The sequence below is a fragment of the Daphnia pulicaria genome, chromosome 1, assembly GCF_021234035.1.
Source record: "Daphnia pulicaria isolate SC F1-1A chromosome 1, SC_F0-13Bv2, whole genome shotgun sequence".
NCBI classification, from domain to species: domain Eukaryota; kingdom Metazoa; phylum Arthropoda; class Branchiopoda; order Diplostraca; family Daphniidae; genus Daphnia; species Daphnia pulicaria.
The window spans coordinates 12,094,448-12,120,013 of NC_060913.1; the positions used below are offsets into that span (position 1 = coordinate 12,094,448).

The window sequence follows — 25,566 nt, forward strand, 5'->3', positions numbered from 1 at the left end:
CAATCTCAAAAACGCTGGCGTGAAAGTGGAGGAAGTTTACATGAACCAGCGCAGTCACACTTCCGAGTGGGTCAAAATGAAATCGACAAGGGAGCCGGGCAACGCTGTGCTTCTCTTCAGCGCTCCATCGCCGGTTGATTTGTTTCACCACGAGTGCCGGAATGTAGTCGCTTTCGACGCCAGAATCGTCGGCACCATCGAAAACTACTACTACGAGATCATGGACGACGCCTGGATGAAAGACATTTGGACAGCCGCTATTAACAAACAGTTGACCGACGTTGAAATATTTGTCGGGGCTGGTAAATTGATGGAAGCTCATCGAGTTGTTCTAGTCGCTCGGAGTCCCGTTCTCAATGCATCGTTGGGTATGACCAGCGGCACAGGAAAACATATCGTCGCCATTGACGAGGAATTTGATGTGGATGTCGTCGTGCTTTTCTTGAAATTCTTGTACACCGGTGCGCTGGTAAGACTGGCGTCCGCCAGGGATAAGCTGCAGCTTCTCACTTTGGCCAAAACCTACGAAGTGGAGACTCTGAAAAACGTCTGCCAATTCGCTGATCGTCCACCTGAAGATGTTGAAGATCTCACCAACTCTCTGCTGGAGTTTGTGTAAAGTAAAATTCGGTTCGTTTCATTTTTATAGTATATGCTTGTAAACAAACTATTCTAAATCAAGTCATTCTCCATGTTACTCAACGTTTATTGTGTCTTTGTCGCGGTGTATTTCGCGGAATTTAGAAATAAAACTTTTGAATGCCGTTTATTTGTATTTGACGGGTTGTCGGTCAAATTTTTATTATTGGAACTGTCCTGAGTTTGATTTTTTGACATTTCTATCGATATCGTATTATCCGTACGAGATCGATCTCGATCAGCATTATGCTAAATTCTGCTGATTAGAAGAAAATTGGACCATAGTGTCGTCTGCTTTCGTCCAGTTAAAAATTTCGAAAAAGTCAAGAGACAAAGTCCAAGATTTATAGTATTGTTAATGTTTGTTATAGATTTATATCTTTTTGATAACCGTCATACTCCATGCTGTATAGCGGGTAAATAAAACTAAAAATACAAATAGAATGATCGTGGGAGCTATAGAACAGTTGTTACAAATTTGTGAAATGTTACTTCGTGTGACTAGCCTTTAACACGTGATTGCCCTGATGTCGATGCATGGTAGTTTGTTTGTACTACATGCAACTTTTTTATTTTTTTACAGATTTGAGGGTAGAGCCGGCCATCATAACCACCCAATATGCAAGTTTTTCTTGTGCAGGTGTTATTGTTGTTAACCTATCACCAGCAACAATCTCAGGATAATCGCTTGGGCTTGGGTAATGATTTCCTTTACTTTAATTGACTTGTGACCTACTAGATATCTTAATGCTGCATTACCTGCATCAATGCAGTGTATTACATGTAAAACTTTAATTCTCCCATTTATTACCAATGAGGGTTTTTTCCCGGTGTCTCATTTTCAACTTTTCCTGACAACCTTTTTGTTGTTTCTCTCAATATTTTTTCGTAACCCATTTTCTATTTTTTATTTAGATAAACAGCATCCCATTGCATCGGAATGCAATCGAGTGCATTGTCAATCGAGTGACGGACCTCTCTTTTCCCCCTTTCTTTAAAATGTCCTCGTGTACGCTCATGTGAATGTGGGTGTATTCACGAGGACACCTTTTGTACCCTATCCCATCTGGTGTCATTTAACTCTCAGCGGATGGATGGAGCAACTGACGTAGATGCCTGGCTGTATTTCCCAGGTATAAAGGTAGGACGAAATTGATCTCTATTCTTCCTTTTTGACAATTTATGCTGGTAAATCGTTACGTAGTCATGGAGTATGTTTATTCCTGAGCTAGGGCTGTTGACTGCAACTCTTTTCTCTCTCCGTTTTGATTTTGTTTTCTCAGTAAAGTTTCACTAAAAACTCATTCGTCGAACGACTACAGATCAGGCTTGTTAAATTGTTTTGAAGCTCACAACTTTTTCTGTGGGTAGAAAACCATCACATTCGGAAATATTTAAACTTTAACACACTTGAAGCAAAGTGCAACAATCAGACAATTTTTTGACCAAGAGGGACCTGCCGCCATACCGGCACCTCCTCGTTAAATAGTTCAACAGGAATTTTAGAGTCTCAGGTAGTCGATAGCACATTTTTCGGTGTGTTTTTAGGGAAACCAGCAGCAACGACGACTTGAGAGCCAAAACTTCAAATGAGATTGGGAAGTCAGTAGACCGTGCAACTAGACCTAAAGGACAACCATCTTTATTATCCTACATGGCCGTGAAAGAATCAACACAAAACCATTTAGTCTCGTTTTAAAACCAACCCAAATAAATGACTGGAACACTTTTTGCGAGCTAAATAATAATTTAAAAAAAACCCTTTTGACTACGCGAGTGTGTATCTATAGAGTTTCCCCGTTTAGCTCTATTTCAGACAACTCGAACTTTACGAATATACATCTCTCTAACTTGTGCATGTATATTCTTATCCTCTGTATACCAAGACCACCCCAGCAGTGCCGGGAGTTGAACGGTCATGATTAATTGCTCTGCGGATGGCAGGGGCCCTTTTATTTGCAATACTCCCCCGTTATTTAGCCTTGCAACAACCGGTTTCTTCTTTCTTTTATTCTTCCCCCTCAACTTTTTTGAATCAACAATATGCCGCCGCTAATGGAAAAAACAAAACAATAAATAAAAGCCGGGACAAACCGGATCTTTTGTGAATTGTTTTTAGTGCCGTCCCGAATTCGGCGCGATTTTTAAAATAAAAATGACCAAAAAAAGGTGGGGGGGTTTGAGCGCGCTTGATTATTAAAAATTTGGATCTTTTAATTGATGCGTGATTCATCCGTGAAGCATTAGATGGCGTTCTAGCCCGTGAGCGATGAGCGTGAATCGGAGAGAAAAAAAGAGGTTTAAATAAAAACCAACCCGAAATAAATCTATCCATATCCCCGTGTGTACTTATTATTACGCATTATATTGCTGCTCACTGTGTGTTATTCTCTCCTTCCCGATTATTATCTCGGATTTTTGTTTTCTTTTTTTTTAGATTGGTGGGGGGGGGGGGGGGAAGAACCTTGTTGTATGGCTTTCGGGCTGTTGTTGTTAAATTACATTGTTGTTAAGCCCATCGGCTTATGGGGTTTGTCTGCTCCTTGAGCTGACGGCCTCTCCCATTACCATTCAATTCCCAAGGCCATTGTTAACATTCGTGCCTTACGGAACTTTGAAATCCCCCGCGGTCATCATCATCTTCTTGTAGATCGGGAAATAAATCCTCTCCCGAAATGTAATCATATCGTGTTGTGAGATTTTTTCTTCTTTTTCTATTCCATCTCGCGTGGATAAATATTCACGACCGCGCGGCTATCAACGCAATTTTTTTTTTAAACATGATTCATCGATTCCCGATTGAATTTCGTCATTGGTTTTTTTTTTTTTTTTAATTGTCTGAAATTAAATTTCGGGTGGGGTTGACATTGAAAAACGTGGCACGAGTTGTACATTGTTTCTGCTGATTAGACAAAAGGAGAGACACGTAATGCGTCATGTCGTTGACCTTGACAGTATATAGGGAGTGATTACGGATGTAACATCTAATTAAGGTAAAACAAAAAAGGAAAAAAAAAACTGAAAAAGAACTGGAATCCGGTTTTTTCTTCTTCCCTGTTGCGCTTGATGAATCATTTTGATCGACTGCTCACTAGCGTACCTCGGCAGCCAGTATATTCCCCCCCCCCCCCCACACACACACACTCTCTTTGTATCTAACCACCAAAGTTTTACTACTGAATCCTCTCGATCAATCACAATCAACCGGATTGTTCATCATGGAAGGAAAAAGTAAAAGAAGCAGCAGCCAGCAACAGCGGACGCCGGAATATAATAGGCAGCAAGTGATTGGGGGGGGGGGGGGGATACTGAAAAGCTCATTTTTTTCTTTTAAATTATTTCCTAGATATATACTCGATTTCATTTCGAATCTTAATGATGTTAACATTATATAACCGCTGGTTTTTCCTTTTATTCTTTTTATTGTTATTAACTTTTTCTTTCTTTTTTGAATAATTAATAATTCAGATTATTGCTCGAATTATTTACGTGTTTTTAATGGGACTGGTCTCGACTATTAGATTGGAGGGGGTCCAGCCGAGCCGGATTCTTATATTCCGCATTGAAAAGTTCTCATTGTTATTTTAGTGACCAACTAAATAAAAAAGAAAAAAAAAACGAATCCTGCGGTGTAGGTAACGCGGATATTATCCCGCCTAAATAATGTTCCCCGAGGTCCACTACTCTACTCAGTGACGCAATCTAACAAAAGAAAGTCGTGACACGAATTTGCATTTAATTATTATACCTGGGCTGATTGTTGCACACCGTGTCGGGGGGGGGGGGGGGGGGGGCTACCGCGAAGGTATATATGAGGTTGTTGTCAAGGCGTTTGAATTTCCCGGTTGATACGCCGATTGAAAAACTAAAAAAAAATTCAACTTTTGAAATTTTGTTTCATTTTCTTTTGGGAAATTTCAAGAAGAATAAGAAGAAGAGTCTTGGTGTGCAAGGCGTTACCTGTGGCTGGCGGCCGAAGGGCCGAAAAAGTGGCTCCGAGTTATAATCAAAGTTAATATTGGGAGGCAGCACGTACATATAGCTAGGGACCAGGTATATAACCACCTCCTTCTTTTTCTTTTCTTATTTTTTTTTCCTCCTCTTCTTGTCTCTGGAATCTTTTGGCCCTTTTGGATCAAGAAAAAAGTGGGAGTTTGAGAAATGACGTCTTACACTCGGCTCATTTGCATATCTGGTATTTTATTATTTTTTAAAAAACTTTTATCTTATTTTTTTTTTGTCTTCTTCTTCCATTTGATTTCTATTCTTGATTTGATTTCATTGCCCCTCGCAATGAATAAGGAAATGGCAATCTATTATGCGTCGTTAACCGCACAAACTATATACACACGTAAGAGTACCAAACGGCCGTTGAACACGCGTTCAAAATCGTGAGAACCCCCTTTTTTGGGCTTCGCATCTTCTTCCGTTTGAACGCTATTGCGTCACAGCGGTTTTATGTGTCGCGCAAGGAGCGCATTCCTATCTATGATCGTTTCGCGTACCAATTGAACCAAACGTCTCAGTTCAACGAATGAAAAATAAAAAATAAAGAGCCCCCAAAAGTGACGCAAGCAATGGCCAGCCGAAGGAAATTGAACCAACTGGGCGGTGGCCAAGCGCAGGCGCGTCTCTTCTCTAGCTGCTTTGCGTATGTAGTTCTTGTTCACATGGATATATACAAACATACAAGCATTATATACACACACACACACACACAGCAGAGAGAGAGAGGGGGAAAAAAAAAAGAGCTGGACGGGAGAGAGAATGGGCCGAGTATTAGACGGGCCCCAGTCGCCTTTGGTTAGGCGCCCCGTGGTCACGTGGAAATTCTTCTGTCCAGCCCGAACAAATTTATACAATTTTTTCCTAGACATTTTCCGTTGTGTGTGTGTATGTGTTTTTCAACCGTCCACTCCGTCTCTGTGTGTGTGTTTGTGTCAGTGAGTGTGTCAACCCATCGATTATAGAACATTTTGAAAAAAAAAATTTTCCGGTGAGTTGGAAATTTTATTTAAAAAAATGAATTTGAATTTTATTTTTTAATGCACCAAATTTCGAATAATTAGAGCGTGAAAAACATGTGATTGCGGTTTGAGAATAAAAATTTAAAAAAAGAACACCAATTCACCGCGTGTGTCCTATCCGCTACGGAACCTGACGAGAAAAAAAAATTCAGGTGACCCGATTGCCGGTGCCGGGCTGGCCCCCATTTCCCCATTCATATCTGAACATTTTTTGGTTTCGGTTGCAGCCGGACTCTCTGGCTGACTAATAGAAGGGCCAGCAATAGAGTCTCTTCCATCACAGATTCTTGTGTCTTGTTGGCTGCCCATTTTCATCGCCTGTGCGATAACACGCAGTCCACTACTTTCTGTTTGGTTATTCTCTCCCCCCCCCAACCAACCATCACCTTTATATAAGTGTAGATCTTCGACGAGTTTGGCGTCCGGCGTTCCATGCTGGACACTTATAGGTCCACTATAGTGCAGTGACGTGACTGAAATGGCTGATGCCTTCAATCAATTCTTCTTTTCCTTTTATCCCAAGTTCAAAAAATTCCCAGCGTCCGCGTCTCTTGACCTTTCTAAGTGTCGTTTGAATGTCGCGCCAAAAAATTTCGAAATTTTTCCGCGCCAAAAATTTTGAAAAAATTCAGCACCCCGGCCAAATTTTCTTTTTTGAAAAACAACCACCACCAGTGAATAATCCTCGGTGTAAGTAGCCTGTAATGCCCTTGTATAGAATAGAAATTAAAAAAAAGGAAAACTTAAAAAAACTAAAAAAAAAAAAGGTTTCTTTTTGTAGAAGAAATAAAACATTTCAAATCTTCTCTGCACTTAACCGCGTCGTGAAAAAATTTCGTCGGCCTCATATCCAAACTTCTCCGACATTTGAGTGTAAAGCCGAAAGAGATTATAAACGTGCGCATATATAGATTGTAATATACGTACAACTGTGTGTGTGTGTGTGTGTGTAAAAAGTGGTGATTGTAGATTTCTGTCGGGAGACACACACACACACAACAGCAGACGAGAGTGCCACTAGAATTCCTTTTTTTCTCTCTCCTTCATTTCTTTAACCAAAAAAACCCTCGAGCGGATATTCTACCTACATATGCAAATTGAACAGTCCGTTGTATAATAAAAGATGATCCAACTCTCTCTCTCTCTCTTTCTCTTTCTCTCTCTAAGGAAAAATAGAAAATGAATATGAGGGTTGTTGTTGTTGTTGTTGTTACAACAACCCAAGACGGTGGGGGTGGAAACGAAAGGTTATATCGCATAAGATTATAGAGGTAGAGGTTTCTTCCTCCCCCCCGAAAAAAAATCTTCAGGTGGAAATGTTTTTTTTTGTTTTTTCCGGGGTCCCTGTTTGAATGTTTCTTTCTTTTTAACGACACGGCAGGAGCCAGAAAGGAGCCCTCCTCATCTGAAATTACAAATGGAAACCAGACACCCCCCCCCCCCCCCCAAAAAAAAAAATCGTATGTCAGAAGTCCCTGCGTGATCGAATCGACAATTTCAGTCTATCCCCCCTCTAAATCCTTAGCCATCATTATTATGTTCTTGTCTATATAGGAATATATAAGAAACAGTCAGTTTTATATATAGATATATATATATTTGTTTGTGTTTTCGACTTTTGATTCAAATAATTCCGATTGTTATTCAGAAAAAAATTGGACTCGACACACGATGGACGATTTATTGCACCGGTTACGTCACGACATGGTAAGTCCACAGAAATTATTTTTATTAGAAAAGAATTAAAGCTCTTAAAGCTTTTTTTTTGTTTTTTATCCGGATGGAAATGTTTTCCGTTGAACTCTCAGACGTGCTATCAGTTTGGCCATAAAATTTTAAGGATTCGGGGAAATCCTTTTTTTTTCTCCTTTCCTTCAACGTATGTGTGTGATTAGAAAAACGTAGAAAATGCTGTGGTATTGATAGGAACTTAAAGAGGTCCTCAGGTACGCCGCGGATAAGGTTAGATAGGAGTTATAGTTATTGCATTCTACCTGTCCTCTCTCCTTCCTGTACATATACATCCCGCCACTGCTGCAGTGTCTCTCCCTTGATGTACTTGTATTAGATGTAAGAGCGTGAGAGAAGAGCTCAAGGAAGATTATCTCTTCTTCTTCTTTTTATTTTATTTTATTTTTTTCCCACCCGATTTTTCAAACTGGCTGACACATTCTTGTTTTTGTCAGATGACCCGGCAATGAGTTTCTTCATTCTTTGAAATCTTGCCAGCAGAAATGAAAAGAAAACAAAAAAATGGTTGTTGTTCCGTTTGTTTCTTTGGCGCACGCATATCAGCACGAACGCAATGTGGTGGCAACCGAACAGCAGCACAGTCTCAGCAGCGCATAGTATTCTGATGATGATTTAGAAATGAGATTTTTTGATTCTTTTGATTCGAAACGGAAAAATGTCGAGGGCTTTTGCGTGGAGAGAAGAAAAGAAAAAGACTCTTGTTCTCTGCTTCTCTCCCCTTTTGGGTTGATGAGATTTCTCATCATTACCACCGGTCTTAATTACAGTGTGCACACCAGCAGTTGATGGATGTGGTAGATTTAGCCGAGAGATGTTGTTTTGTTCTTCATTCTTTCGTCTTCTTTTTTATTTTCCTTCCTGGCCGGCTATGGATGTGTAAGTGGCAAGGTGTTGGCCCGTGTTCTGCGGTATACCCATCACCTTTTCACACACACACACACACACACGTGCTGCTGAGCTGCTATACATAGTCGATTACGTGATGGACTTTTTTTTTGGTTTTTCTTTCCCGCGTTCCGTTCTACTTTTTTATTTTTTAAGTTTTTCGCTCGACTTAATTTTTTTTATAATTCACCGATAGATCGATATCACACGCCCTGTGTACGTTATGACCACCTGGGCAGTGAACTCATCTAGCTGGACTGGTTAATATTATTTTTTTTTTTTTCGCGAAATGAAACATTTCCCGTTTAGTCGACCTCATTTGCATTATTGGGCGGGACACGCCCATATTTTCAACCAAATAAGAAAAATGGAAAAAAAGAGAAGGAGCTTATAACATTGGAAAATGTTTGATACATTGTCCGTGTTGTGTTATTGTCGAGCTATCCCTAGTAGCCGGGGTTTCACCTACATAACACAAAGTGATGTCTATCAAGAATGAACGATCTATTATATGGACGAACCAAAACTACTTTGAAAAAGGAAAAAGAAGAAAAGGGAGTTGGGCATTTTGAATAGTCGACACGCCATACGCCATTTAAATAAATGGAAACATATATATATGAAACTATTTCCCGGCAGCTTTTTTGAAAAAAGAAAACACAAAAATACCTGAGAAAGAAAAATGTTTATTATACCACCTGGATAGGTATTTAGGTTAAAGAGCAATTAACATCACACAAATATTTGATCTTGTATAGACGAGGAAAAGAAAAAAACAAGAAAAAAGGGTCAGACGATCTATCGGAACTAATAAGAAAGAAAATTCCATCAATGATCGGCGCGCGGGTGTAGTATATGGCGTCCCGCTGTGAGACCAACAAACTCCCGCGGCCACAATCTTTTATTTTTTTTTATTTTTTTTTTCTTCCGGGCCCCCGTAGCTTGAACCGTCACAGCATGTGCTTCTTCAGCAGACTCTCTCTCTCTCTCCGGGAGCGCACGCGTTCGTTTTTTTTTTCGGTTGTTTGTTTTCTCTTATTACAGAATTATTAAAGCGGATGATGTATGTGTGTGTCTTATCTCCCTCTGCGGCCGTTTATTTTCCGCTTTTTCTTTCCGACGACCGGATCGGATTGCGACCGAGTCATCATTAACGTCGGGAGAAAATTAATTTCCTTTTTTTTTTTCTTTTTTTCAAAATTCGCGCCGCTTTTTAAATGTTGGCGAATTCATTGAATGATAATGCAAGTCAAAGAAAAAATGGTGTTTGTTCTTGATGTTTAACAAACAAACAAACAAAACGCGCCTTGTTTTCTCCGCTCGGAGCTGTGATTCGCTATAGGTTTCGTTCGTTTTTGGGGGCCTTTTCTTTTTGGTGAAAGAATGTTGAAGACGGTCGTAAATTATTTCGATGGTCGTGTATGGCGGCCATCTTGGAGCCAGCGAAAAAGAAGAAGAAGAAGAACTTTGGCCCTAAAATACAACAACAAACCCAAAACGCCCGGCCATCTAATTCCACACCGGAGGAGAAAGCAAAGCTCAACTAAGAAATGCAAAACAATAGGTTTACTTTGTCTGCTGGTACACACACACACACACACACACAAGACTGTTCTTCTTCTTTCTATAGAATTTGATTTATGGCCACTTTTCTTTCTATCGAACTTAATTCTTACCCAAAAAAAAAATAAAAAAAAATGTTTTGAGTTGGTACATTAATGAAGAACGCGAAAGAGTTATTCAAATGCAATATTTGAAGAAAATAAAAGAATGAAGGAAGTGAAATTGTTTCGGAGAATTTTTTCTGCGGCTGAAATGTGCTGTGGGCACAAGCCCGGTCATCCGAGACGCCCGGCCAAAGTCTAGACTCTTTCATGTGTGTTAAAAATAAAAGGAGAAGGAAATTTCGCATCGCAGTTTCTTCTTTCTTTCTTTCTCTTTTTTTGACATTCCATTCGTTATGTAGACTGTAACAGTTATATATTTTTTTTTTTTCTTTAGTTATTACAACATCGCGTGCTGGGCGACGCCCGTTTTTCTTTTGGGGGGGGGGGGGGGGGGAATTCAAACATTTTTTTCCCGCCCAAAATGATTTGAGCGGAAATTTTTTGTTTTTCTCTTTGAAAAAACGAATTCGTTTTAATCGAATTTATTTCGTTTCGGAAGATTTTCCCATTTTTTATTTGTTTCGATTTTCTTTTGTTGTAATTTCTCTCGTCGTCCTTTTGCGTAATTTCCAGGCCCAAAGGGCTCGTGATTTGCTCCGGGCCATCTTCTATAATAATTCTTCCACCATATCTGCAGACTATCTCTACTGGACCGTGACAGGTTCTTCCCTGTGTGCGTACCATCCCTTGTTGTTGCTGTTGTACAAGAACAATTCACCGTGAATTATTTCTCCAGACACTCCGGGAGAGATTCAAAATTGCCGGGCGCAATATAACAACAACAACAACAACAATGTCTGTGCTGCTGCTGCTGCTGCATATATTGCGTAATAGATTACGGCAGCCGTTCATTTTCTTTCGTTTTTCCTTTCAGCCCAAAAAAAGAAAAACAAAAAAAGGGGTTAGATGTTGTGTAGTATTACATGTTACACTATGGTGCCCCCCTTTTTTCTTTATAGGATCTCTCCTCCTCTTTGTTGGCCTTAAATGGCCAGTGGATGGGCCGGAAACCCATCCAGCCCCAGCAAAAAAAAACTAAACAAAACAAAAAACCCAAAAAATAATTCAAAATGGTTGAAAATTGGATGGGTCTTTCTGTTGAATTAGACGTCGTTAAATTGTTGTGTTACAGGACCTCGGGACATGTTGTACAACAATGTGGCATGAATATATATATATATATATCCATCGTCCGGCAGCCCCATCAGTCTGCTGCTGATATAGTATAATAATAGAACGAGGCGTGAAAACGAGTCCGCACGATCTTCTTTTTCTTCTTTCTTCTTCCCCCCTTCGTCCAATTGAATTGTTTTTTGTTTTGTTTTTTACCATTTTTGATACCAAAAGTTCCAGACGTGCTCCAAGCAATTGGATACGGTTTTAAGCCAAGGTTGAGACGATGTCCAGCAGAGATAGAGAGGCCGTCCGGTTTGATTCGAATCATTCTTTTTATCTTTTTTTGGGGGGTGTTTAAATTTGGCGCCGATTGTTTCGCTTCAAAAATGTTTTATTTATTTAGATTTTCCACGAAAAGTCGTTGCGTGTCAATTTTGTCCAGGGGGAAACCAACAATTTTTCCGTGGTTTTATTTCGTGATTGAAAAAATTCCAGAAAAAAAAAAACAACAACAAAAAATCAGTTAAAATTTTCTCGCGTGTTTGCCTGCGGTTCGGACATTTCCGGTGTATCAAAATGGAAGCCCACATCCATCGTGTAATATCCCCTTCTTGTTCCTTTTTCTTTTAAAATATATATAACATAGCCCGGCATTACATCCAGTACAGTTCACATCAGGTAATCATCTATAAAAAATAATGTAGAGGGGGAGGGGGATATATAATATACCCTTAACATTTTGCTCGTTATATTGTGGCCGTCTGTCGTGCGACCGCACAAGAAAAAAAAAAAAACCCCAACGGCCGAAATCTATTTTTTCCTTGTGGCCATTCGACTGGATTCAATTTCACGGGGGCACTTCCGCCTTTATTTTTTCTTTCTAATTTTGAAAAAAAGAAAAAATTCAACTTTGATTGTTCAAAACACGCCCAGCGTTATATATATTTCTATAGCGGGGTGCAACCGAAAGTTCTTGACCACACCCTTGTGTGTATGTTAGGTCCTATATGTACCGGAAACTTAAAATAAATCTCCGATGAAAGATTCAACAATCCGGAATGGTTCGATGTCTCCGACCATATTTTCACACTTTTATTGTTGTATTGGGGTGGAAAAATTGAAATTTGTGATGTTTGACAACTTAGAAAACGGAATAATGAATATGTATTTCTCTCTATATACTTTAGACCGGGTCTGAAAGTCTCTGGGCGACACTAGCTATACATAAACCCACAGCTGGAAACTAAACAATAACGAAGGAACAACAAAAAAAAAAAAAGAAAGAAAAGTGTATGGTATATATACATAAACAAATGCTTTCTTTCTTCTCCTAAGTTCTTCTTCTTTTCTTTCGGATTTATTCCAACACTTTTTTTTTTTCCTATTCACAACTCGTGTTTTTTCTTCAACCAAATGGTGACGACGATTTACTGGCCGGGGGTTTCATCTGTCAGACACCTCAACTCTTTTTTATTTTATTTTTCTATTCATTCGATTTTTTTCTTTCCATTTGGGAAGTTCAAAAAAAAGGAAGAAGTGCTGCTGTGGATGGGGGGAGAGAGATGCTAATGCCATTCGATTTGTAGTCGCCCCTGCTAGGATTTTGAAGAAAATCTTTTTTTCCGATCCTATTGGGATGTATAGGATGTATGGATATTGTATATGTACGTGTTTGATGGTCTTTGGTCGACGGGGTGTGACCCTGTTGACCCTGTGGGTTTCCGAACCACAGGTGTCGCTCCGGTAAAATAGCTAGTATATAAATTGTACTACACACTGAAGGGATTTTTCCCCCCTTATTCTTATACATGTATTTTTTTTATTGTTATGATTTTCTTTCTTAACTTTTAGCGCCCCCCATCTCAGATTTTCTTTGACACTTTGAAAAAAAAAAATGTATTTCTTTTTTATTTATTTGATTCTTTTCCTACAGCACGGACTATAATAGTACTAAAAGGCTTTTTTAAAAATATTTTTTGATGTCAGTCTTAACTATCGATTTATACTTTTGAGAGGAAAAAAATTAATTGAATTTTTTTTTATTCTCGGGGGTGGGGATACCTTTATAAAAATCATGCGGGTTGTATGTCTACAATACATATATACCATAGCAATGTTTGAATATGTGAACCTCTTAAAAAAAACTAAATTATAACCGTCATTTGGTTTTATATTTTTGTCTGGGCACGTCCCATAATATAAAAAAAAAATGTTGCATTATCCAATAATATAGGGGTAAGATGATGATGATGATGATGAATATTACGCTGAGCCGGTTATATAATACGATCGACGGAAAGTGAATCTTTCTTTTTTTAAATCGATCATGGTGGGTGGGTTTTCAAGGTTTTCGGTCCTTTATGGAACCGGAGAAGGCGGACCGACGTACTTCACATAATTAAAAAAGAAAAAAAAGGGTTGCAGCTCTATAAAGACGATGGATGCGATTTTTCACTCCATCCGCGCATCGCTGGTTTTTTCCAACTTTATTTTTATTTTTTAGTTCATCCAGAAAGGGAGTTAACAACTAACTCGAATTTCCAGCGGGTTCGTTTCGATTATGATGATCCGCTAGAGCGCAAAACGTGATATTACAATGGCTAGGCATACGTATAACATCCATCCCACAGAGTTGTGTATACCCACCTCAGCCAAAGGAAAAGAACCCTTCAAATTTTATGAAAAGGAAATTATTACAATCAAGAAAAAAAGAGAGAAGGGGGTTCGACAACAACAACAAGAAAAAATCATTCAGCCTAGATGTTGGAGAATCAAAAAAGAAAAAAAGCCCAAAACGAAACATGTCGGGGCTAGTGGAGACGTGTTTCACCACAGCAGACACATTCTTCTTCTTCAACAGTCCAAGAAGAAGAAGAAGAAGAAGAACCTTTTTTCTTCTTTATAACCACACGGTTTTTGGTGTATTAAGAATAAGAGAGAGGAGGGAGACTTTTTTCTCGAGGGGGGAACTGTACACAATAGAATGGGGAAATATATCAACCGTGAAAAACAGCGGGGAGTAAAATAGTAAAAATATCACATACACACAAAAATGAAGAAAAAGAAAAAAAAAAAGAAAACCTTTTTATTATTTTTCCTTGTGACCTGTGTGTGAGGGGGGCTCTTCTTTCTCGATAGAAAATCATATAACAGTTCAGACAGAACTTTTATTTGTTGAATGAATGAATGGAAAACTGACCAAGCGTGTACAGTTTTCTCGACTATTGTCCGGCTTTTATAAACTACACAGTAGTGCAGCAGCATTCAGTTCATGTGTGTACTGTCTATTTGAGAGATACAAGAGATTAACTCTCTGTCGACACGCTCCACGTCTCCAACATGTCCGGGCGAATATTCACATCCGGACTAATCCGAGCGCAAGGGAAAATTAAGATTCCATCTGCTGCTGCTGCTATTTGCTGCTGCTGTCTGGTATCTTTTCAAAAATTTGTCTAGGGGTATTTAGCCAACATTCCACAGTAACATGAAGCTTTTTCTAATTAGAGTCGATCATTTTTCATGGGATAAATTAATCAGTGTGGATGGGGGGGTCAAAAACTACCCAAAAATAAAAAAAAAAACAGCTTAACCCGCTGGGTTTTCTATAATCCGGGGTAGTTAATCCAACCCCCCCGGTGTGCTTAGAAAAACAAAAACATATCGAACCGTTTAAAGATAGAAGCCAAATTAAAAATAAATTGATCATCTTCTTCTACTAATAAAAGAGGGAAAAATTGTGTGGGAAAATGGGGAAATGTGATGTCTTTAAAAATTGGACAATCGATGCCGCTTTTTAAAATATAAATCAACTTCTAGCCAATTAGCAGTGTTTATTAAGATCCCTTTTAACCCTCGTTATCCAAGTTGTGAGGGTCTCCCGCTGCTTTGAGAAATTGAAGTTGAGGAAAAGAAATAAAAATTATTTTATTTTTTTCAAAAAAGAGTGAGTGGGGGGGGGGGAGAGTTCAATTTTCGTAAGAGCACGTGCAACAATCGTCGAAAATCTCTTTTTTGGAAAAAAAAATAAAAAAATAAATATTTCTGACGGTTGCGTGTCATCATCATCCAGCCCGCAGCGTGTATCCATCTTCCCGAGATTTTTATATATATATTTTTTTTTTTGTTCACAAGACCAACCCCAAAAAACACTATCCTCCACCACAAAAAGAGATGGGCAAGAGAGGGAAATGTATCACTGGATACCGTGTGATCATCATCCACACAGACACACATCTGTTGAATTATTCATTTTTTCTTCCTTTTTCTTTAAAAAAAAAAAAAAAGATTTTTGTTTTCGTGCGTTCATTTCCTTTTGGCTACTTATTTTTCTTTTTCTTTCTTCTTTATACTCTCGCCAGCAAGATCTGATTGCAATTTTTTGTAAGTTTCAATTTTTATTGGAGAATTATTACGTTTTGGGGATGAAAAGTAAGACCCGGTAAAGTTCTTTTTTAAAAAAAAAGGCCATCGAAATTTTGGAAATTTCAGATTGGCTCCCCCTCCCCTAGCATTTATAGAGGAATGGGGGGAGAAAGGTAAGAAAAGAAAATTTAGTTTTTTTTTTTTGAAGGAAGAAAAAAGGGGATGAAAAGCGCTTTGTCTCCGCCCACTCTGGAGGTACGCGCCCTCTGGCGGCAAAAGAACCGGCGCTTGTCTTTTCGGACACACGGCGGCCGGCCCTTAACATAAACCAGTTGCTCGTCGAACGTGCACGAATCGAGACGTGTGCTTCAAAGACTCTACCATTAAAAAATAGATAGAAAAGAAAAAGTGAAATTCTCAAATAATTCCGTGTGTGTGTGTGTCAGTGTCTTGTGCGCCCCTCCATTTCTTTTACGACCTTCTACCATATTTTTTTGGACACCATCATCCGGGCCGCCATCCATTCTAGCGGATTATTATAGCGACAGACACACAGAGCTCTGTCATAAAACATTTCAATTTTCTCTCTCTCTCTAAAGGTAAAAGGAATAAAAAGACACGTACCATCTTCTTCTTCTTTTAGTGTTATCTCTTCTTCTTCTTCTTCTTTGGGGAGGGCTAAAGCTTCCGGATTCCGGCTAGGTGTGTGTGTATATACCGAAAAAGGTGCGAAGCCGAAACATTTTTTTTCTTCTTACCTTTCTATTTCTGGAATTGTCATCGTCTTTTAAATTTTTTACGATCGAAATGAAACTTTTATTTTACGACATTTGAAGTTTTGAACCGGTGACAAATCTGCCGACCAAGACTTTTAAACGACAACTTTTAACCTTTTTTTAAAAAAATCTATTCCTTCCGGTAAACTACAAGAACATTTAAAAAACACGAATAATTCTTTTTAAAATTCAAAAATAGATAAGGTTAAACCGGACGAATATTTTCTTCGAAAGTAGGACACAAAACTCTATTCCTTATGCGCGAAAAATTTAAAAAAAAAAAGAATCGATCGATAAATTCGATAGTTCTAATTTTATTTTATTTTATTTTTCAAAACGGGAACGGACCTCATTTTTTGGTTGTTGTTTCGGTTATGTGTTTGCTGGTTCTGTTTTTTTGTTTTTTTATGGAGCCCACCCTGAAATCACGAAACGGTCGTTGGGTATAGACATGAACTTTTTTGGTTTATCCTGAACGAAATGCCATTATAAATCAAAAGTTGGCGATTGTTTACAGCGTTACCGCTGCGTGTAATGGAATAGTACCGAAGCAACTGTCACGTCAATCGTTATTTTTATGCACACCTCACAGAGTACACACACTGAGGGGTCTTGGTTGTTGGGTATGAGAGAATCGGCGGTGATCAATGTGCCCAATCTCTTGTCGCGTTTCCTCATCGCCCCCAAAAAGACGTTTTCATTTTTGGGAATTTGTAAATTTTGCACGCTCCCGCCAGCGCGCACTAGCGAGCCGAGAAGAGAGAAAATAGAAAACCGAATAGTGTAGTAACATGTACATATAAAAATATCCACCACACAGGGAAAAGACAAAACAAACCAAAGTTGTTTGTAACCGGTATATCTGATTCTGATACGTCTCCAGCAGAAGAAGAATCGGGATTTTCTCGTCTCTTTTTCTGTTTTTTTTTTTTAACTTTGGCCAATTTCCAGACTTTTAATTTTGAATTTTTTATTTTGAATTTTTTGGTAAATGTGAATTCAATTGTGACGATTTCACAGTTTGTTTCACTCGGCAACGCACAAACTTGTGCCTTTGAGCTTGTCATTTCACCTTCTTATTTTAGTCTAAATAATTTTTGAAATATTTTCGTGAATTATCTCGGTGCATGTCTAATATGCCTCGTAGAGTCCAAAGACCTTTAGGGACATAACCAAAAGGGATGACCAAAACATTTATTTTTATTTATTATTTTTTGTTTTTTTGTTTTAAAAGATTTCCCGACCGGTTATTTTCTTTCATTTGGTCCGAACCAGTTTTTCGTGTATTGGCAGATGTTTTTAAACATTTATTTTTATTTTCCAGGTGGAATTATCGTCACAGGGAGACAATTTCACGCAACAAATATGGTTGATGTACGGACAATTTGAGCAAGTGGTCGACCGTTTCAATTGGCCAGTCGCAACTGCTGAGAGAAGAGCGGCCTTCAGCATCCATCGGTCGCAGCAGCTGCGACACTCGCCCATCCATCGACGCCGACGCCGCCACCGACGCTACTCCCCGTCGCCCAACTGCGGAAGGAGCAAGATGAACACGATCGGATCATCGACGACCAGTTTCGCCAGCGATTCAGAGTCCGACAGTGAAATGGAAGTGCCCAAAATGATGGGATTGGCCCGCCAGGGCGTCTACGGAAGCCGATCCGGCAGCAAAGGATTGAATCCGCTTTTGGACACCATCAGCGTCATTGGCGATTTGTGCGACTCGGACGACGCCGTCGACGGTCCCGCATCCGGAGCACTTTACGCCGGATCCAATTCCGTCGATTCCGGATACAAGAGCTCCTGTCCGACTCCCGACTGTTTGATCCTGGCGCAGGACGCCAGTAATTACATCAGCGCTCGGCCACCGCCGGTCCTGCCCAAACCCCGCCGCACTCTTCCGGCCGCACCCGCTTTAGTGGGTTCGACATCCGGCAGCCACCCGGAAGGATCCAATCACTGCACGGCTCCGCTGGATCTTGACCATTTGACGTCGTTGCGCCAGACGCTTTTGACGGCCATCGAACGTTACGACACGCGGACCAAAGAGCTTATCGACCGGGATCTTCCTTCATCATCCGGCGGAGGAGCAAAGTCATCCTCTCCGGCGGAATCGGATCACCAGTTTGGCGACAGCGTCGGGAATACCGACGACGACTACCATTCATCCGATCGAGGTAAACCAAAATTTGAATCGAATTTTGTTGTTGTTGTGCGGACTGGGCAAGACTCAGTCAAGATGATGACCGGATGGCGGGCAGTCGGGGCAATATAACAGGTGAAAAAAGAAAGAAGAAGGTAGACACACGACAGATGTAACAGACAGAAAACAAAAACGGGAAAATTGAAAAAAATGTTTTTATTATATTTTTCAGCATCCGGGCGACGTATTTACCCCGGGGCGGTTTTTAACAAAACAATTCCCCCTCGACATATGGGCGCTAGATATGGTTGAAACGTAATAACTGTAGAAAAATATGTCTGACACTTCTTTTGTCTAGTTTTTTTCTCAAGTTCTAAAGAAAAAATAAAATAAATAAAATTCGTTTCTTGATAACGGGCGAAAGTGACCCGCGTTGCGGTACCAGAGGGCATCGTTTCAAGTAGTAAGATCCTGGCGGATTTATTGGGGCGGCCGTATAATATACTCCTGGTTTCTTATTTCAACATTTTTTTGGAATTGAATTGAATAAAGAGCTAGGGCTTTTTCTTCTGAAATAGAAATTTAACCAAAAATGTTCATTTAGGTTTTCTTTCTAATTTTTAAAAACTGAGATGGACCCTTTTTCCCCCCCTAAACAGATTGATATAATATCAAATAGGAAAAAAAAAATGTTCCCTTTTACGTCTAGAGAGAACCCCTAGGATTTCTTGTTCTTCTTCTTCTCCCCCCCCCCCCCCCCCCCCCCTCCATATGGGCGCGTTATCTGTTATTTTCTGTGGCTTGCCGCCACGGGACACGGAGAGACGCAAGAAGCTTTTTGACCGGAACAAAAAGACTAATGTTTTTTCTCTTTTTCTCTTTCTCTCTCTAACGTTAAAAAGAAACTGAAATGTCGTCACTCTGCTGGAAACTAACGATGGCTATCTTTCCTCCTTCTTTCCATTTTTTTTTTTGTTTTCAAGATTTCGAATGACCCTTTTAACCCCTTTCTTTTTTTCTTTTTTTAAAAACGGCTTTTTATTATTCCGTCGATTTTATTCACTTTCATCAAATGTTTTTTCGTGTGTAATTATTTTTTCCAGTGTGTTTTATTGTTTTTTTCCTTTTATGTCTTTATGATTGCAGGTCTGTCTAAAACGGAACTGAAGGAGGATAAGATCCAGCAACAGGATGGCGCCACTCGTTTCTCCAGGGTGGCTCATTGCATGTTGGAAATCATTGAAGATCTTCAGCGCCAGCAACAACAACAGCAACAACAACATTCCATTGAGTCTGTCGATGCTGTAACCGACTTGGAAGTGGTGCCGGCCCCATCATCATCATCTGTTGTTGGCAGTAGCGGACCGGTAGTGCCACCGAAACCCACTAGGATTTCGCTTTCTGTGGCCACTACGACGCCAGCGCCAGCGACTCCGCCTCGGGTGGCTCGTCGTGGCAGACGCAAATTGCCCACGCCGACCCAAGTGCCGATGATCCCTCCGTCTCCGCCCAGCTCGGTCGATTCCGGCGACTTGACGGGAGCCGATTACCATCTGTACGAGGAAATCATCTACGATCTCGGCTCGTCTAAAACCTCGATCGGTTCGAATTTGGCGCTCAATTCCAACGAGAAAAATGAGTCCAATTGCTGCCCGCCACCTTTGCCGGCCAGACCGTCCAGGCCCCCCAACCCGACGACGGTGGGCTCGTGCCTGAGCAGCTCGGTGAAACCTTGGCTGAACGTCATCAAACCTCTGCGCAGGGACCGGAACAATCAGCTGATCCGCAACAACACGACGAATAGTTGCTCCTCATTGAGCTCGTCGTGCTCCTCTTCAAGTCACTGGACGTCTCAGATGGCCAACAAACTCAACAGCCACCACACGGACATTGCCCGTTCCAATGTCTACACATTCGGCAGCCACCCTCAGCATCCGCAATCTCATCCGCCGGTCAACCATCCGCCCGTTATCAAACCGCAAGCCTTTCATCCGGCGGCGCCAGCACCCAACAGTTCGTCACTCCACCGCAGCTCGGCCCACCATCACCTACACGAAGACGAGTACGGATTCCGGGCCGTCTCTCACATGGTCTAAAACACCAATTTCCCGAATTTTCGATTATTTTTTTGCTAAACAACAAAACAACATATTTTAAAATGAAAATTTCACGATCATTTGTATAAAAATTATTTGTCAACTGTTTGTGTGTGTGTGTGTGTGTGTGTCCTATACTATTTTCTTATCAAAGTTAATTAACCTGAATTCTTGTGTTTGGCTGGAGTGTGAGATTGAAAGGGTTGGAAATTAATTGAGCAGCTTAAAAAAAATAAAAGAAAATTTCAAAAAAAAAAAAAAAGTTGAAGAAGAAAGTGGACCTCTTCCTTATTACAAATTGTGCCCCGGCGCGTCATCATTACGAAAAAACAAAAAAACAAAAAAAAAAACTTTAAAATTTTTTTTTTTTTCTTTGGGTTGTGTGTATGTGTGTGGAATGTGTGTGACCTTATTTCCCCCTATTTTATACTCTTATATATACTATACATACCTGCCAGCCCCACAGCCAGCCATTTTTATATAATAATAAATGTTATATCGCCCTCATTCTACAAAAAGAGCGTCTTCTTCTTCATTTTCTTTTATGCAATAATAAAAAAAAACAAATCCAAAACTAGGAGAGGAGAAGAAATAACCAAATGAAGGTATCCCGACCAAACTGGTTCAGCCCATTGCAACAAAAAGAAGGAAAAAAGGGCGAAACTACCGGGGTTGCCAAAAGTCCGAAAAAATTATCACGATGCTTAGACTAAAGAGAAACCGACCGTACAATCATCGAAACTGGCAGACAACGGACGCGAAGAGTAAGAAACGGTTCGAGTACATGTTGAACTGCCCAGACAGAAGAAGAAGAATGTAGAGAAATAACATTTTTTTCATTTTAATTCCGCCCAGAGAATCAAATTATTCATTCACACTGACTGATTTTGATGTGCTTATAAACTGGTTCGCAAAAGAGCCAGACTGACACATTTTTGTGTTTTCCTATCCCCAGTCAGTTTTGTGTGTTGTTTTTTTTAACTGGATTCTTGTGGTTCGAAATGCATTTCAATTCTTTCGCTAATCATTTAATTACACAATGGAATTTCGACCCTTGGCGAAATCCGTCTACCTGCCCAAACGTAATTTCAGTAAATTTTCTATCCCAAACCCCCTCCGAAAAAATCGAGGATTATATGGGGGGAAAGGAAAAGCCTGCAGGTATCTATAACAGGGTTCTCTCTTTCACTCTGCTCTCTATATACATGTGTGTGTGTAGACAGCGGAGGGGATAAAACAATTTCGGTGAAACCCGAAAAAAAGGTAAAAAAATTTCAAACGAATAACGAACAGCACATTCCTCAGCAATTACACAACAGCCAGAGCGAACCGCAAACTACTGTCATTGATACACGTACTGTAAGTCTTACGTAAGGAAAAATATGGGCTTTTGCCTCTTTTTCTCTAGAAATGAATGATAATAATAATAATAGTAATAATAAGATAATACGGAATGTGTAGATGCAATTCTTTACAAAAATAATGGAAAAGAAGAGCCGGAGAAATGTACGCGCCAGGTTGACGCGCTTATTCTCTTTTCTGTGTGTGTGTCTATTTGAATGTGTCTGCCGGGAACTGTATACAGTGTAAATGGTTATTAGACGTATATATACGAAGGTGAAAGAAAAAAAAGATCCCACAGCCCCCGTGAGCGCAATTCAGCTTTCACCTCGTCAAAATAAATTAAAGAAAGAAAAAGCGGAATTAAAAATATTTTAGTTTTATTTTATTTTATTTTATTTTTTATTTTTTTTTCGTTTTTGTTTGTTGGGGATAAGAAAAAATTAGACAAACAAATTTATGATAACGCGCGCGTTCATTCCTGGCACCTTAATTTAATTGGCGTTATACAATGTGTATATAGAATTCATTAAGTCATCATGCAAATTATGAATTTTGTTTTTTCTCCGTTGGATTATATTGTGTGGCTGGAAATAATCGCCATTGATGAATAATCCCAAAAAATGTATAATTTTATTCCTTTTTATTCGTCTTCCCCACCACATAAGTTATGATCTAACTCGATTATTGGATGTAATAGAGAAAGAAAGGTAGTACGAACGAAAATCTTTTTTTTTCTACCAGCGGAATAATAATTTTTAAGAGAAAAAAAAAAGAGAAAGAAACCACACCAACCCATAAATCGCTGCAGCCGAAGGATATTCTGTTTTTCAAAAATGATTTACGGGCGCCTATTTTTTTTTCTTTCCTTCGCTCTCAAAGATTCCATCGACAGATTGGTCGAGGGAGACAAAAAAAAAGGCCTTTTTTCTTTTCGTTTTTATTTATTTATATATTTTCATTTTTGCTTCATAGGTTGTATAGTATATAACCAGACTGCCCGTGCGATTTATCTCTATTTTATTCCTTTAGAAAATTCTTTCAAAAAAGCTGTTTTTGTAATTGTGTGTATAGAGAAACAAGTTTCTGTGTGATCTGGCGGAACGTGCGCGCTCGACTGTGTTTATTATTATTTTCTTTTTCTTTAAGAAATTAATTCTCTTTTTTTTGGCTCAAATGTTTCTCATCATCGGAGCTGTCAGCTTTACAATTCTTTTGCAGTAGCTTGTCAATTCATCCCACACAGTTCCATTGTGTGGTACTATACATCCCCCCCCCCCCCAACCACTCTGAGATTAAAGTGAAAAGAAGAAGAACAATGAAATTGAAATGAAAATAAAGGAAGACAAAAAATTTTGTCGGAGATGTATTTTTTTTCCGGGTGAAAAGGAGAAGACAAAGGTCTCAAAAGAAGAAGAACAATGCTGTACAGCAGCACCGTATATAGATTTCTTTTCTCTCTTTCTTGGTATATCCGTGAAATGTAGTATATGTGAATAGAGCTACTTGATTTAGAAACGTACACGTATGTACAAAGCCATCACAACTGTTTGGGTTAGGCTAATATTTGATTAAAATTCAACCAATGACAGCTGGGGGTTGGAAACAAATCCGTTTCAACGCCCCGATAATTTTCGACTACAAACACGGCGGAATTCGGCTATATAACGGGAACTCGCTCAAGTTTTTTTCGAATAGTTTCAACCTAATAGTTTTGTTAACTCGACATGTAGTGTCAGTAGTCGAAATCGGTCATGTCGAACAAACTCCCTCCGGGTTTTTAACTATTGTATATGTACTCAAGAGAAAAATAAATAAATATAAATTCCACTCTCCAACCTAAACTATAACCCTTCTTTTTTATTTTATTAGATACACCTGATTTCCCTCGGAATATTCTCCACCCACATTTTGAACCCCCCCGAAAGGTATCTCCAAACTTAACTATACTACGTAGCTTATATATATCTACTCCGTAGTTGTGTTACGCACAGGTTGTAATTAGCCCGCGTTGCAACTCTTTAATGACAGAGCAGCAGCCAAGGTTTTTTTTTTAAATATTTTTCCTATCCACAATCGGAAACCAACCAAACCGAAATATCTTCTAGCTCTTTCTCCCCCCCCCCCCCCCCCCGAAAAAGGTTTTTTTCTATTTTCTGTCGGAAGAACTAAAAGGTATACTACAGCATATATATAAGAAAAGAAACTTTTTCTTTTTTTTTCGGGGGGCGGACTATTGTTTTCAGTACTTTAGCTTTCTACCTTCTTTTTTCGGAAAGCTTAAAAGTTATTTTCTTGGTGTTCATCCCCCCTCTCCATTCGGAAGAAGAAGAGAAAAACGCGGAACGAATTCAAAGGCCAGCCAAAAACAGACCGCACAGCAACTTTTAAAAAACATTTTTCTCTTCGTCTTTTTACCGAGTCGTCTTATTGTTTGTGTCGTCGGAGGTAAAAAAAATAAAAGGAAAATAGTGCGACTGTCAGCCAGCAGCCAGCACCTTATTCTTTTATTGCGGTTTACGCCGTTTCAGTCGTTAAGGAATTGTGGTAGAGAGAACCCCGAAATGTTTCGTTTTTTGATGGAAGTGCCGCCGGAAAAAGTGTATGGAGACGGAGTCAATAGCAGTAGAATGGGGGGGGGGGGGGGGGATATAATAATATTATAAAGATGACCAGGAAGGAGAAAGATTTATATCGTTTTGAATTGGTGTAGTTTTACGGTTTACAACTAGATGGCAAATATGGAAAACGGCCCATTTAAAAACTCGTCGACATAAATATTACTGGCACTTAAAAAGAAAAAAGAAAAAAATTTTCTTTTGGAAATTTACGGTATTATATCACTGAATCAGGTCGTCCCGAATTTTGTGAATGTAACCGTACGGACTGTGACTCATTTGATTACGCACAACCTTATCCGGTCCCGTCATAAAATCTCATCAGAAAAGCCGATCCCTTTTTTCTTTTATGTAATATTTTTTATTAGATTGATACAGCTTCATCGATATTTTTCTTTTTTTTCCGTCTTGTTGGTTGATTGAATCTCAAATTCCCAATCGCTCATTCGAAATTGCCGCCTCGAGCTCATTACAGAATAGCAACAGGTGGCACCGCCGCAAAAATGGCCAACCAAATGTTTTCAGTTTTCGATTTTCGAAGCGATTGAATGTCTTTTGTAAACCAATATCTCCTCTCTGACGATAGTAAATAATTGCACGTGCTCCAACCGACCGTTAAACAAAGCAAACAATGCAAATGAGCTTTAAATCTTGTCTTGCCATCGAGACTATAGCGTTGATATAATAACCTATCGTTGCCCCCATCAGCAGAGATCACGAACGAGTTCATATAACGTTTGATCTAGTGTTGCTGCGTGTTGAAACAAGCCAGTCGTGAAAAATAAAGGAAACAACAGTTAAAGTTATATACGTACACAGTCTATTTATCGGTTCCATCTGAAGGGGCAACAAATGGCGCCGTGGAGTTGCGGATTTTGATGGGTAAAACCACTTTGCCGATTGATGTCGATTGCCACGTTTTTCTTTTGTTTTCTTTTGAAAGGATGAAATTTGATCTCTTGGTGCTTTGTGTTTTTTGTTCCAGTTGCTGGTTTCATTCTGGAGCAGTGCCAAACTTTTCATGGACCTGGGACGTTGGAATAGCTGAGCAATATCACAAACCCCCCTGATGATGGTTACATCTAAATACGAGTAGATGCAGCAGCTTTCCCCTGGCAGCCAATCTTGGTAAGTTCACACTCAT

At 39.5% G+C, this 25,566-nt stretch overlaps 2 protein-coding genes across 4 annotated transcripts in view; both read left to right on the top strand.

Moving 5' to 3' along the window:
• Window positions 1–948: 948 nt before the first annotated feature.
• Window positions 949–20,970, top strand: LOC124333877. 3 transcript variants are annotated; one of them, XM_046789002.1, is made up of 6 exons: window positions 949–1,055; window positions 1,223–1,337; window positions 1,555–1,780; window positions 7,315–7,373; window positions 17,549–18,401; window positions 19,514–20,970. In XM_046789002.1, the coding sequence occupies exons 4-6, from the start codon at window positions 7,338–7,340 to the stop codon at window positions 20,461–20,463; spliced, it is 1,839 nt and encodes a 612-aa protein (XP_046644958.1). In that variant the 5' UTR covers window positions 949–1,055; window positions 1,223–1,337; window positions 1,555–1,780; window positions 7,315–7,337; the 3' UTR covers window positions 20,464–20,970. The 3 variants fall into 3 exon arrangements, with proteins under 3 accessions (XP_046644958.1, XP_046644960.1, XP_046644961.1); XM_046789004.1 differs by lacking the exons at window positions 949–1,055; window positions 1,223–1,337; window positions 1,555–1,780 and adding an exon at window positions 5,421–5,635; XM_046789005.1 differs by lacking the exons at window positions 949–1,055; window positions 1,223–1,337; window positions 1,555–1,780; window positions 7,315–7,373 and adding an exon at window positions 15,761–16,047.
• A 3,964-nt stretch (window positions 20,971–24,934) lies between these two features.
• Window positions 24,935–25,566, top strand: part of LOC124333585 (solute carrier family 13 member 5-like) — a 34,096-nt gene continuing 33,464 nt past the window's right edge. Inside the window, exons 1-2 of the mRNA XM_046788982.1 lie at window positions 24,935–25,304; window positions 25,408–25,550. The gene's annotated coding sequence lies outside the window, so the exon portion shown is untranslated. The remainder of the gene's footprint in view (window positions 25,305–25,407; window positions 25,551–25,566) is intronic.

Coding starts and splice junctions, on each gene's coding strand:
- LOC124333877 (XM_046789002.1), top strand. CDS start 7,338: ATGGACGATTTATTGCACCGGTTACGTCACGACATG. Junction 7,374..17,548: donor ACCGGTTACGTCACGACATG/GTAAGTCCACAG, acceptor TTTATTTTCCAG/GTGGAATTATCGTCACAGGG. Junction 18,402..19,513: donor CTACCATTCATCCGATCGAG/GTAAACCAAAAT, acceptor TTATGATTGCAG/GTCTGTCTAAAACGGAACTG.